The 14,848-nt window shown below is 46.9% G+C and overlaps 1 protein-coding gene across 1 annotated transcript; it reads right to left on the reverse strand.

Annotated features, from left to right (window-relative positions):
* Positions 1 to 2,968: 2,968 nt before the first annotated feature.
* Positions 2,969 to 13,451, reverse strand: LOC105877209 (leukocyte immunoglobulin-like receptor subfamily A member 6). Its single transcript, XM_075998955.1, is given in 9 exon segments — positions 2,969 to 3,158; positions 11,191 to 11,277; positions 11,280 to 11,321; positions 11,324 to 11,476; positions 11,730 to 12,026; positions 12,250 to 12,552; positions 12,697 to 12,981; positions 13,165 to 13,200; positions 13,360 to 13,451. Coding segments are annotated over 9 exon segments (1,374 nt in total). The 5' UTR covers positions 13,394 to 13,451; the 3' UTR covers positions 2,969 to 3,021.
* Positions 13,452 to 14,848: the final 1,397 nt, after the last annotated feature.

The raw sequence follows: 14,848 nt of genomic DNA on the forward strand, positions 1-14,848 counted from the left end.
AAGTGGAAGTTAAATAATGTGTACACATTAATGTAGAGTTGGAATGACAGACAAAGACTCAGGGTGTGGGAGGTGAGAGGAGGGTGGATAATGAGTATTTACTTAAAGGGCACAATGTACGTTATTGGGGTGATTGATACACTAAGAGCCCTGACTTCCATACTATGCAACATATCCATATAACAAAATTACACTTGTACCCTTTACATTTATACAAACAAAATTAAATATAACTGAATAAATAAAATTTGGATTTTTTCTAAAGAGTTTATTGGAGGACCCATCCCATGAACTATATTTACTCTTGTTTTAATATGAATATTTTAATTCTTTAATAATTAACAAGTTATTAAATTACAATATGATTTAACTGGTATTAAAATTTGGAAAATATATTAGAACCTCAGTAAAATACAGATTTGTTATGAGAAATAGATACTTTAGAAAATCCAAACCATTTCTGGAAGGATATTTAGAAATTAATAATGTCTGTCCCCAGTGTTATTGAGCATGGGCAGAAAAGTGAAAGAGTGAGAGAGGAACATGGATATCATATAGTATATGCACACAAACCTATTTAAAGTTTTCTTGCAGAGAAAACGTTTTATGACAACAATACAAAAACTAGCGGCACAGAGGGAAGACCATGCGAGACACAGCGAGAAGGCAACCATCTACAAGTCAAGGAAAGAGGCCTCAGAAGAAACTAATCCTGCCAACACCTTGATCTCACACTGTCAGCTTCCAAAATTCTCCAGTTTTCCAGATGGTGACATATATATAGCACAATAATACAGCCTGGTGCATCTTGGAATGCTGATTTGGATAATTCACCAGAAAGTGGCCTTCAGAGCAACAGTAGATTTTCTTCTGCCTCTGCCACCCCTGAGACAACAAGACTGATGCCTCCTCTTCCTCCTTTTCCTGAGCCTACTCAACAAGAAGAAAATGAGGGTGAGGGTCTTTATGATGATCCACTTTCCCTTAATATGTTCCTTGGATGGCCTTGCACACTGCCTCATCTCCTTGTAGGCTTTACTCTGCCTGGTAGGACCATCCCAACAATGGACGTGATCCATCTTGAAACAGACTACTGTGCACATTTGTAGGGACCACCACCCAGTGGTCCCGTGAATCTACTGGTGGGCTTTCTTAACATGGGCACACTTAGAATCACTGTGGCCCCCTGGTGTGTTTGCTGCCACTGTCCACAAAAGAAGAGACATTACCTTCTCTAAAAAGTTTAATACAAATTGTAATGCTTGATAGGAAAGACAAAGTTTTTCATAATATTCTCATGTTTATCTTTAGGAAAAAGTACTTCTGACCTAAGGTACATAAAAGGGTTAAAATAAAGGCCTTGGGTTTCTTCCGTGTTTGGAGTGTGAAAAGAAAGGAGAAGTCACAGGAGGACTTCGTTTGGCAATTGCACTCTACATCCTTGTGCTCAGAAGGAGAAGGATGGGTGACCAAACACCCCCTTTATGGCAGGGCTCCTGCCAGACCACTTGGCACCAGAATCACTAGGCTTGTTTGTTAACTAGGCAGTTATGAATAGCAAACTGAGTCCTGGGCCTCATGCAGTGAATCACAATCTCTTGATATGTGGCCCTGGAACTATGAATTTCAACTAGGTGCCTCCTCAAATATTCAAGTTTCTGTTTGAAAACAAACCACTACCTTAAAGCTTAGTATCTGAGTAAAGACTGTTTTATCTGTGCATACTTATGAAACAGAATTTCTTACAGAAATTAGAGTAGGCAGACATATGATTTCTCTTTCTTAAAAGAAAGTCTCTAAAGAGAAAAATTTTTGTTAGGAAGAATATTATTAAAGAGGATCTGAACTTCAACTTGATATTAGAAAGCAGTTCTTTCTGAAATGTCATACCCATATTTTGGTTGACAGCAACCTCTGACAGCTGGCATTTTTGTGGAATCTTGGAAATAAATAAAGGTTAGGTAAAAAAAAATTAGCAAATTTTTATGGTAGATATTGATCAATAAATCCAAATAAAGAAGAAAGTAGCCCATGAAATCATAGAGGATTTATACAAGTCAATTTAAGTTATGCAGAACTAAATCAACTGAGCAGGGGTGAAAACAACAAAATTACAGTGAATAATGAAGACCAGAAACTCTGTGAACCCCAGACCAGCTGTGGTGATGTGCCCCGAGTGCCCTTTTAGAACTGCAATCATTCATGGGAAATAAAGACTTTTAAAAATTCCATTTAGCAAGGTGATTTTTATGGAGGCAAAATTGGAGACTAAATGAGGCACATTTTACTTCCTGGGACTGTGACAAGAAAATCCACCCCCTCCCAGTTTTGTGGCTGAGCATCATTTCTATGACATTTTTCCGGTTAGATTTTCACCTTCTCTGATTTATTCAGTTATGGGATCAGGTGTGGAACTCTGACTGAAGAGATGGAGGTTGCATAGAGTGCATCAGGGAACGTGGAAACCAGACACAAAGAAACTGTGTGTACAGGACAGTGGAGCAGAGCATGAAGGTGTACAGAGCTGTGGGCCCAAAGCTGCCATGTGAAATGTGGTCTCATGTCTGAAGGTTGGAAAGGAGGGTGTTCAGTAAGGAAAGCCAATGCTGGAATAGAGGACGTGTATCGCAGTTCAGTGGTCATCCACAGATTGCCCCAGCCATGGGTGGTGAACCTGCGGCCTTCTGACTTCAAGATAGTCAATTTTAGCACCAAAGGTGGCAAGAAGAGCTTCTGCGTTCTCTGTTGCACCCCTTTTAATGAAAGTATTTGTTCTGTGAAATTTGAATTCAGTCCAAAGGCTGCACTTAAGGACAAGGAAGGGCACAAGTTTCCTTAAGACTGCAGGTTCCCCACCCCGCACGGTGTCCCTGCACTCGGACACTGATTCCCCCCTCTGGAAACGACCAGCCGACAGTCCAGACAGCACATGCTCTAGGTTATCTTCCATAACCTCCTGGAATCATCAGATTTACTTCCAGGGATCGACCACTCTGGGCAGTGTGCTGTTGTCTCTGGAGTTTACCTCCCGGCTGCATCCTGGTGTCTTCTCCGGCTGTGCCAATCCTCAAACAGCAGAATCCCGAGGGCCACCAGGATCAAGCCAGCCAGGCCCATGCGGACGCGATTCTCCACTGTGTAATCCTGGGGGTGCGGGGCTGGGGATTGTGGACAAAGAGATCAGAGAGGTCAGAGCAGACCAAAGTCACCCAGGATCCCTGGAGGTTCCCCAGGGACACCGTCCTGCCCTGGACAGGCCTGACCCTCTGTGCCCAGCCCATGACTGAGAGGGTGTCCTCACTCTCTGCTTGTGGGATATGACTTGTTTTGTGAGGGGCTGATGGTCTCAGCTGATCCTGAGAATGAAAATATTGGGGAAGGGACAGAGGATGAAGAGACCTGAGCTCACCTCTCCCTGGGGATCTGCCTTGTATGTTCCTTCATGTCTCATTACATGACTTGTATGCATTTTCTTAAGAAACCTTTCTCTGCTGTAGCAGGATTCACTCTAGTCTTTTCATTGAATTATTTCAGCCTTCCTTGTCCTTTGGATCAAAACTTTGCTTCTGAGTCATTTTGGGAGAGTTTTTCTGGATACTAAGAGCTCAGGACCACCAAGAAAAACAATACAGAAATAACTGAGCCTTTGTGCTCTCTCTGTTCTGTCTGGGAGATACGACCACAGAAGGTAATTACCCTGGACATGTCTATTTCCACTTATCAGTGACTGAGGACCCAGCACCGTGGATGCAGGCTTGGACCTCAGGGGCTCCTGAATGTCAGGAACACAAAGGGGTGAATGCCTGGGGCTGCCTCCTCTTCACCCCACCTCAGCCAGGTCACCTGGGGACTCATCATCCCCTTTATCTCTGGTGTTAATCAATGCTTCATATAGTTGGGAACAACTGGAATGTGATACATGCACATAGACCCACACATACACAAATATATACTTTATAAAGGGTGGTGTTACCACAGATCATCAAACAATATTTCTGCTTTTATGAAGAATTAATGTAGGTGGGAGGTCAATAACAATGATGTTAAAGCATATTATGTCAAAAATATCAAGCATATGTATGAATACATCTAAATACGTGTAGATGTACACACATATTAGCATGTAATATATAATTGTACATAAACATGTAAAAAGGAAAACTTTTCAAATTTATTTAATATGTAGTTACATAGTAATATACAATTTAGATGGAAAGAAGTAAAATTTATGTTTCTTGTGGTTTATATAAATTTTAAAAGTATATCAGAAGAGACCAATAGAAAAATAATTGGAAGGGAGGAATTCTGTTGTCAGCTAATATGGAATAAAGTGAATTGAACCAATAGCTTTCTAAAGTGAAGTGAAGTGAATATTGAACCAATAGCTTTCTCATACATACCTAGCTGTTACTTTAAAAATGTTAAGGAATGAAAGAACTTTTTAAAAAATTATCAAAGTAGTGTAACGACACTTTCAATGTGAGTGAATGTAAAAAATTTGTATAATATTAAAATAATAAAATAAAATAATAAAAATTATTATTTGCAATAATAAAATTGCAAAAACAGCTTAGTTCATTCTAATGACTCGATTTTAAATCTTTGGTTAGCAAGGCTTTTTTAATAAGAAACTGTTTTCCAAATCAAATGTATAAATTAAATTGAGTCCCAATGAAAATGGGAGTAGAATTATTTATTTTTCAATCAGAAATCCATATAATTTAAATTAAATTTATAAATGTATATATTGAATTATTACTTTAAAAGTTTCAGAAACAGACAGGGGAGAATGATGAGATGGCGGATTAGAGACATTGGTTGCCAGATTGTCCCAAATACAGGAAGAAGTTTCAGGTGAGAGAGGAGAGCCCAGGTGAAATACTAAGGGAAAAAGCCAGAACCTGCCCCTACTGGAGGTTCCCATGGGAAGATGTAGTGGAGCTGAAGAGGGAGGAGCCACATTTTGACAGAGACCAGCTCCCAAGGGATTTGGAGCCCAGCAGAAATGGCAGGTGGGCGTGATGACTTTCCCTCCCTTCACACCTGTGCAGATTGCCAGCTCCCTGACTGTGGGGCCCTTCTGTCCTGACAAATGCAGATGCTGCTGACACTGCTGAATTGAGAGTTTCTGGGGACAGAGCACTGGGCAGCAGGCCCATGTGAGTCACTTCCCTCACCACGAGCCACGCTGAAATGGCAGGAGCCATGTTGCTTGCACACACACCAGGTGCCTCTATCCAGCCAGGGGAGTCACAGCCCCTCAGTTTCCCTGTCACTGGATCCCACACAAACATCCCCAGTCCCTGCCCACACTGTGACAACCACAAAGGAATAGGAGACACAGGAGAGCAGTGGTGTTCCTGACCCATGACACACACATCCCGCACCAGTGTGTCCTTCACTTGTGATGGAGTCTGTGCTTTTCCCAGTGGAGACACTCTCCATGATTTGGGGCCTTCCCTGCCTTCCCTCCTTCCTCACCTCTGCCACAAAGGAAGCCGTGGCTGAAATGCTGTTACTGCTCAGGACTGGTCAGTGTTCCACAGGGGACAATTTAGCCAGAGCACATGAGAGCAGCTTCCCTGCCTCTGACAGACCACCTGTCACACCAAGGCTTCCATGGAGCTTAGGGCTCACTCCTTTCTGATAAAAAATAGCAACAAGCACTTATGCGTGCCACTAAACAAAAGCTACTGCCTCCTATAAGGGAGGGCGTGGTTCTCAGGCTTCTCCCCAAGCTACAAGCTGCCTGTCTCTTCTGCAAGGAGCTGACCATCCCCAGAGGCAAGTCTCTGGCACAACCACATCTGCTTCCTGGAGCATTTCAACCACAGCCCACAACTAGTCTGACAGCCCCACAACCAGTGTGTTGAGCTGCCTCTGCCACCTCTCCTGCAGCTGGGTCAGTGTGGGAGCTAGAGTCTGGGTGCTTTTGTACACCGGAAGGACAGAGACCACAGTCATTGCCAAAAGAGGAAGGTGTTAGTGGCTTGTGTGTCCCACAGCTGCCTGCCACTGCTAATAAAGGCCCTCAAGAAGGCCCTCCTGTCACAGGGTCACAGTGGATCCATCGTTCTGTTGCCTGAGTGTTCTTCTGGGGCAGGGGAGCACCCCACCCCTCACCATCACAACCAGCACTTGGATCCAGGGGGGCTTGAGAGCAAGTTTGCCAGCTCAACCTTGGTCTGCTCCTCCCAGGACTCAGGCACACCACCCAGGACCTTGGGGACTGGGGATTACCCAGCCTAGTACACCACCAGTGGCATGTGAACAGTGTCCCAGGGGTGAGAGGTCAACCCACCCAATATGGCAGCAACACCACAGTGGGTATCTAGCCACATACTTAAAGGATAGGGTAACTCTCCTTTTCTACACTGAGCAGCAAGGATCCTGGAAGAGAACACTAGAACTACAAAGGTATCTGTTTTGAGCTGAGGGAAGAGGTTTTATGAGAAAGAACCAGCAGAAGAACTCTGGCAGTATAACAGAGCAGGCTGTTTCAGCACCCCCAGTGGATCACACTAGCTCTCCAGCAATGGACTCCAACCAAAAAGCAATGTTTGAAGTGTTGGTTATGGAATTCATAAGAGAGATCACAAATAAGGTCAATGGGATCAGTGAGAAAGATGAAAACCAACACAAAAATGCAACAACTACAAAAATTCAAGACAGAAATGAAAAATTTACTAAAGAGATAGATAGTTAAAAATCACAGAATTTCTGGAAATTAAAGAATCATTTAGGGAAATAGAAAACACAGAGGAAAGTTTTAACAACATACTTTATGAAGCAGAAGAAAGAATTTCAGAACTTGAGAAAAGATTTTTGAATTAACCTAGTCAGTGAACAATGAAGACAAATGAATCAAGAAAAATGAACAAAGTCTGTGAGAATTATAGGACCATGTTAGATGACCAACATAAGAAATAAGTATCCTTAAGGGAGAAGAAACAAAAGGAAAATGCTGGAAAACATACCTGAGAGAAAAATGGAGGAAAACTTCCTGGGTCTAGCTAAAAATTTGGACATCCAGATACAGGAAGGTCATTGAAATCTTGGAAGATTCATTAGTAATACGACATCTCCAAGGTACATAGTTATCTCACTGGTCAATGTGGTCAAAGTTAAAGGAAAGGAGAAAATCCTACAAGGTGCAATATTAAAGCATCAAGCTAAATATTAAGAATAATTGGTCTCATGGAGACAGAGAGTAGAGTGATGGTTACCAGTACATGGGCATGGTAGCAGGGATGGAGGGATAAAGTGGGTATCCTTAATGGGTGGAAAAATATAGTAAGATAGTTAGAATGAACAATATTGATATCATAGCAAAGTGACTATAATCAACAATGTTAGGATCTACCTTAAAATAACTAAAGGGTGGAGTTGGAATGTTCCAAATACAAAGAAATGGTAAATGCCTGAGGTTATGGATACTTAATTGCCCTGATTTGACTGATTCACATTGTATGCCTATATCAAAACATCACATGCATTGTATAAAATGATACAACTATTATGTACCCATAATAATTAAAAATAAAAGTTAAAGGCATCCAAATAAGAAAAGAGGATGTCAAACTATCTCTCTTCTGGATGATACAGCATTATGTCTAAAAATCAAGACTCCTCCAAAACACTCCTGGAATTGATAAATAAATTCAGTAAAGTTTTACATTACAAAATTAATGTACACAAATCAGTAGCCTTACAATACACTAATAACATTCAAACCAAGAGTCAAATAAAAAAATCAATATCATGTACAATAGCTGCAAAGAAAAAATAGCTAGAAAACACTTAACCAAGGAGGTGAAAGATCTCTACAAGGAGAACTACCAAACACTGATGAAAGAAATCATAGATGACACACACAAAGAAAGGAAAAAAATTTCCATGATCATTGATTGGAAGAATCAATATTGTTAAATGTCCATACCACCCATATCGATTTATAGATTCAGTGCAATTCTCATCAAATGCTAGCACCATTTTTTACAGAACTAGAGAAAAAGAATCCTAAATTAACATGGAATCATAAAATAGATCCTGAATATCCAAGGCAATGTTAATATGACCAAGAACAAATCTGGAGGCATCACATTATCTGACTTCAAATTATACTACAGGGCTATAGAAACCAAAAACAGCATAGTAGTGGTATTATGATAGACACAAAGATCACTGGGACAGTATAGATAATGTAGAAAGAAAACCATATATCTACAACCAACAGATATTTGAACAACTCAGACAAAAATATACATTGCAGAAAGGACACCTTATTCATTAAATGGTTTGGAAACATTGGATAGCCTCATGCAGAAGAATGAAACTGGATCCCTATCTCTCACCACATACAAACATCAACTCAAGCTGGATTGAAAACTTGAATGGAAGACCTGAGACCATAAAACTTTTAGAAGAAAATGTAGCAAAAATTCTTCTGGACATTGGCCTGGGCAAAACATTTATGATTCAGGTCCCCAAACAAATACAGCAACAACAAACATAAATAAATGTGGCTTAATTAAACTAAAAAAGTTTCTGCACAGCAAAAGAAATAATCAACAGAGTAAATGGACAACCTACAGAATGGGAGACAAAATTCTCAAAGTATAAATCCAACAAAGGGCTAATATACAGAATCTACAAAGAACTCAAAGAAATCAGAAAGAAAACACCAAATAACCCCATAAAAAAGTAGGCACAATGCATGAAAGGCTTTTTTTCAAAAGAAGATACACATATGGCAAACACACCTGTGAAAAAAACACTCACCATCACTAGTAATCAGGAAAATGCAAATTAAAACCACCATGTGATAGCATATCACACCTGTGATATCATATCACACCTGTCAGAATGGTCACTATTAGGCCAAAAAACAATAGATGACATAGATTTGCTAAAAAGGGAATACTTCCACACTGTCAGTGGGAAGGTAAGTTAGTACAAGCTGTATGGAAAACAGTATGGAGATTCTTCAAAGAACTGAAAATAGACCTACCATTCTGTGCAGCAATCCCATTACTGAGTATCTACCCAAAGGAAAGGAAGTTGTTATATCAAAAAGACACCTGACCCCAAATGTTTATCATAGCACAGTTCACAATTGCAAAGTCATGTAAGCATCCTAAGTGCCCCTCCATCGATGAGTAGATAAATTATGGTACATAAGCCATGGAATACTTCTCATTCATGAAAAGGAATAGAATAATGTCTTTGGCAGCAACTTGGATGGAACTGGACACCACTACCATAAGTGAAGTATCTTAGGACTGGAAAAACAAGCACCACATGTTCTCACTTATAAGTGGGAGCTAAACAATAGGTATATGTGGTCATAAAGTGGTTTAACGGACAGAGGATAAATAATTACCTATCGGGTACAGTGTATGCTATTCTGGTGGTGGGTATACTAAAAGGCCTGACTTCAGCATTATACATTTCTTCCATGTAATTAAAAACACTTGTATCCTGTAAATCTATCGAAATTAAAATATAATAAAAGTTTCATGAAAAGAGAAAGCAACATTAGACAAGTGTGCACAGAAAATGAGGAATAGAAATGAATTACACACAAGACGTGCTTTGCAATGATTCCTACTTGCTCCAGTAAGAAGGGGCAAGGTCCCTCCTTAGTCTCAGGTGTGCACTGAGCACAGAGGCCACCAGGGGAGCACAGGAGGGGCCATGCCCAGCGGTACCCACAGCCTGGGGAGCCTCTCTCTGAAGGGGAGTGTCTGGTGTGGGCCCCACCCTCACCAGAGTGAGGTCCCACCCAGACCTGAGCAGCCTCCTGTCCTGAGAGGGATTGGAGACGCCACATGTGTGGGGAAGGGGCTCTATCCTCTGGGTCTCTTGGGAATTAGAAAGAGGGGTACCCAATTGTCCTCTAACAGAGCCAGCGTGTCCTCCTTCTCCATCAGCCCCAGCATCTTCCATCTCTCCAAGTCAGGCCTGGACACCAAACCCTGCAAACCTGGCCAGTTCTCCTACTCACCACACATCCTCCAGACATGTTAGGGGCCTGGGCAACATGCAGAGCTGAGTGGGGTGTGGATTTAGTAGAAAACATAAAAGATGTTGTGTGATGCATGAGGAACAGGCAGTTCTCACAACTGGAGTTTTATAAATCTTTGCTGCTTCCATGGTATTGTAGCTTCCTCATATTAAGATGAAATTCCAACACTAACAAACAAAAACTGCACGCACCTGCCTCTGTCTTCCTTGGTTTCTAAACCCTGACAAGTCAGTTACTGGGAGGAGCAGGACAAGCCCAGAGAGGGCTGGAGATGGGAGCAGGTCTAGGATGAGCCACATCCCAGATGCCCAGGGGTCAGAAAGGAAGGGTCTTTGGAAGTCACTCCTGGTAACTCCCCCTTATTCAGAGGGGAACCAGGGAAGGAGGGGAAAAGGCTTTCTCAGAAGTTCCTTCTCCTAATGAGAGGCGGAGCCAATGCAGACCCTGCCCCCTCCAGACTCCCTTCCACCCAACTCTTAGACTAAGCCCCTGCCTTGTTCCCTCCCCTGGTCTAGGCTCATGGTGAGTCGAGATGGCTCCTGGGTGTCCTGCTCAGGGAGGAGGGCAGACCCGACTCCTCTACCCATCAGCTCTGGTCCCTCCTTCCTGCCTGGACCTGGGACACCTCCCTCCCCTCTGCCCAGCACAGAGGTCCCAGCTGCCCCATCCCCAGAGCCCCAGAAGCCACATGGACCCACCTTAATGTCCACCCTGCTCCCTGCTCCTCTGGGGAGCAGACCCCTCACCTCAATATTGGGAATAGGATTGAGACAAGTCTAGGAGATTCTCTGGGATGAGGGTAACTTTCCATCACCCACTGGGTCAGGGCCTGGGGGCGACGGGCTGGGACACTCAGAGGTTCTGATTCTGAAGAGGAGACTTCAGGAGGTGGGTGGGTGGGACTCTGTCCTCCACCCTCAGTTTCATCACGTTTCCTCTGAGGTTCACCCACATCTCATTCCACCCTCCCTGCCCTGCACTCTGACCGAGACTTAAGTGGGGTGCCCAGGGGTGGGAGGTCTTGTCTATTTCCACCTCTCCTGGCAGGATCCCCTCCAGAAGTGACCCCGTTCACCCCGCATTCCTTGTTGTCCCAGAGCTCTCCTGGGGAAGGGCCTGAGCTGACCCTTTGAGCTCAGACAGGACAGGGTTGGGGTCCTCACCTGAGACCTCCAGCTCCAGGGAGTCACTGGGCAGTGACAACAGGTAGGGGGAGGTGCTGAGTGAGCCATAGCATCTGTAGGTGCCCTGTGGGCTGAGGTCACAAGACTCATGGAGAATGGACTCTGGACTTAGATCTGAGACGCAGGGGGGGATCAGCTGCCCCCTCTCTGGTCAGAAGGAAAGTGTCCATGTTCCTCCATGACTGACACAGAAGGGTCACATTCTCTCCTGAGGCCACCATGGGGCCTGGCTACACTGAGAGGGAGGGTGTGTCATTGAGCTGTCCTAGAGAGAGGAAGGGGAGTGGGGGCAGTCCTCATCTCGTTCTGAGCTGAGACCTCCCCAGGGCCTCTCTCTGAGGACACTCAGTGTCTCTATCTGTCTCTGTGATAGAGTCTCCCCTCACCTGGTCCCTGTCTCTCTCTGTCCTTCTTGGTCCCTGAGACCCACCCCTCATTCCAGCCATCACCCCTGGGGGCTCCCCTGGCAGGGCCTGTGCAGAGTCTGGGTCCCTGACCGACCCCGCTGGGCTCCTCACCTGTGATCAGGATGACCAGGGGGTCGCTGGGGGCCGACCACTCAGAGGAGAGGCTGTGTCCACCATAGCATCTGTACTGGCCCCTGTGTGAGCGGCTCACAGGGCCCAGGGGGAAGTTGGCCTGAGACAGCCCAGCCTGGGGCTGCCGGCCAGGGCCCTGGGCGAGGACACATCCCCCCTCCTGGTACAGAGTGAATCTGTCGTAGCTGACATCAGAGCGACACTGGAGGGTCAGGTTCTGTCCAGGGGCCAGGACAGGGCCCTGCGGGCTGAGTAGGGAGGGCTTCCTAGACACACCTGGAGGGAAGGACAGGCCGGGGGCTGCAAGGGCTGGTTCCTCCCAACACCTTCCGTGTCCTGCGGCTCTGCAGGTCCCACTGTCACTACACTCTGGGCCTGTGGCCCTGGGAACCTTTGTTTCCCCAGCACCACTCCCACCTCAGGCTGCCCTGGAAGCAAGGCTCACAGTGACAATTTTGGAATCTCAAAAAATCAACAGGGTAGGATGAAACCTCCTCACCTGACACCAGGAGCTCCAGGGGGTCACTGGGAACTGACCACACCTGTGGGGAGTTTCTATAACAGCCATAGCATCTGAATGTCCACCTGTGGCTGGGGGTCACAGGGCTCACAGGGAACAGGGCCTGGGACCACACAGAGGAGGTTTGCTGTGAGTCCTGGGTCCAGGTGAGCTTTTGTTCTCCTTCCTGAATCAGAATGAACACGTCGAATCTCAACCATGAGCCACACTGGAGGGTCACGTTCCCTCCTGAGGTCACGACAGGGCTCGGCACGGCCGAGAGGGTGGGTTTGCCATAGAATTCTAGGAGAGAAGGAGGCAGCCGTGGTCAATGGGCTCACACCTCCCACATCACCCCCAGGGCTGGCTGTGACAGGGAGACACCCTGAGAGCAGAACCCTTCCTGAGGGCAGAGCCTGGGGCTGGGACTCCCGAGTGTCCTCTCACCTGTCACCACCAGCTCCAGGGGGTCACTGGGCTTTGACCACCCAGCAGGGCTGTAATAGTAACAGCGATATCGCCCTGCATAATGCTCAGTCATGTGTGGGATGTTGAACTTGGTCTTGTAATCAGGCTTCATTGGTGTTTCTGTGTCCCAGGGTCCTGATCTTCCCTCTTTATCCAGACCATACCCCTTAGCATCCAGGGTCCCCTGACACCACATGGTCACAGGGCTCCCCCAGGTTATCACAGAGGCTGGCTCAGCCCAGAGGGTGGGTTTGGGGAGGGTCCCTGGAAGGAAATAAGAGGCTGAGTCCCAAGACGTCCCCACCCTTCAGATCCCAGCTCTCAGCCCAGGACCCTCCAGATGTCCCCGTCAGTCAGCCCAGGGCTGCTGTTCACCATCCCCAGCTGCCCAGGTGTGTTCCTTGTCTCCCTTGACGAGGGACCTGGGACAGCTGGGGACAGACTCACCTGCCTGCACGCGGGTCCTGGTGCCCAGACTCAGCCCTGGAAGAGAGTTCCCTGTGAGAGATTTGGCCCTGAAGGCTGAGCACGTCCTGTCCTCCCCGGGAGCCTCCTGAGCCCTGGGGTCTCCTGCTAGAGCAGGGCCTGGCTGTGGGGTGGGGTCCCCCCAGACCAAGTCTCCCTCCCCTCTTCCCATCTCACCGAGGCAGAGCAGGGCCGTGAGGGTGGGGGTCATGGCGTCTCCTCCTACTGGACCTCGCTGTGCCGATGGATGAGACCACAGTGTCTGCAGGACAGAGAGACACACAAGGTGTGGCCACTTGGAGGCTGGGTCCTTCCCCTCATGGGGTTGTCCCATCAGCAGCCCCACGGGAAGGGGAACTGCCCTCCCCACAAGCCTGGTTCTCATTTACCCGGGGCTGGGGCTGGGGCAGGCACCAGGCCCTCTGCAGACATTTCAGACAGAACTGGGGTCTCCTTGACCCCCAGCCGCCTTCTGCCTCATCTGTCCTCATCTCACTGAAGTTCAGAACGTAGAAGGAAACAGATCCAGAGCCTTCGACGTTGGCCCCTCCCAGGTGAGGGTGATGAGGGCCCCTCGTCCCTCTGGGAGCCTCCCCACGGGGCCTCCTTCCCCCCTCAGCCCGTCCTTCAGCCCAGCGCTGCGGGTCCTCCCCACGGCAGTCGCCTCCCCACCCTGGGGACGCTCCAGGGAAGCTGCAGGTTCGAGCCCACGGCGGACTCAGACCAGCAGAGACACACGAGCGTCTGACGGCGCAGTTCTCCTTGAGCTGCCTTGTGGCCGTGAGCACAAAGGGGACATATAAGGCAATATGGTTAGAAAAATGACACCTCTATTGGCCATGGACTGTGGGTTTTCATTGTACCAAACATTCCCCCTCTTGGGCTTCCGCTCCCCTTTTGCTATTTTTAGCAGCAGCGTCACCTGCGCCTCCCTGGGAACCAACCTCTCAGCCACTGCTGCCCCCTCAGCCCCTGGTTTCCTCGGGCGTCACGCTGCACCTCAACCCCTGGTCAGGGTTTTGGGAACAATTACTGATGTTTGAGCTTGGATATGGGGCATTGGGTGGGGAGTTGATTTTTATTTAATTCCTGATGATCACCCACTGCCTGCGTGAGCTGGCCAGTAAATTCCCATCTCTGAGCCTCAGTTTCCTCATTTGGAGCTGTGGTCAGGAACCCCATCCTCACAGTGGATGTGGGGTCAGTGGTGCCTGGAGGATGGGAGGGCCCGATCCTGGTTAATTCCAGATCAGGCTAAGAGACGAGGGGTGGGGACATGAAGGAATCCTGGTGTTGAGATGCAGAGTCTAAGTGGATGATTGATGCCCCAACTCCTCCCAACGCTGAGGAATGCAGGTACAGCGTGTCTGAAATATGCAGATCCTCAAAATCATGAGCAGAAAAAGAGATATGAAGCTTCCCCAAATAGAGTCAAATCCACATCAAAAAACAGAGGGCAAAGCCCTGTGGCCGCAGGTCCCTGGGACCATCGAGGGGTCATCAGGGTGGCGGATCCCACTGCTGTGTGGACGCAGGGAGGGAGCCCAGGGTCTGCAGGGCCAAGGCGGGGTCAGGGCTGCGGACGCAGGTGGGAGGCTGCTTTGTGCAGCCGCACCTGAGGCTGGAGCGGACCCGAGAGCAGTGCAGGGCGGGTCCTCAGGGGCTG

Source organism: Microcebus murinus, chromosome 32 (genome assembly GCF_040939455.1).
Source record: "Microcebus murinus isolate Inina chromosome 32, M.murinus_Inina_mat1.0, whole genome shotgun sequence".
NCBI classification, from domain to species: domain Eukaryota; kingdom Metazoa; phylum Chordata; class Mammalia; order Primates; family Cheirogaleidae; genus Microcebus; species Microcebus murinus.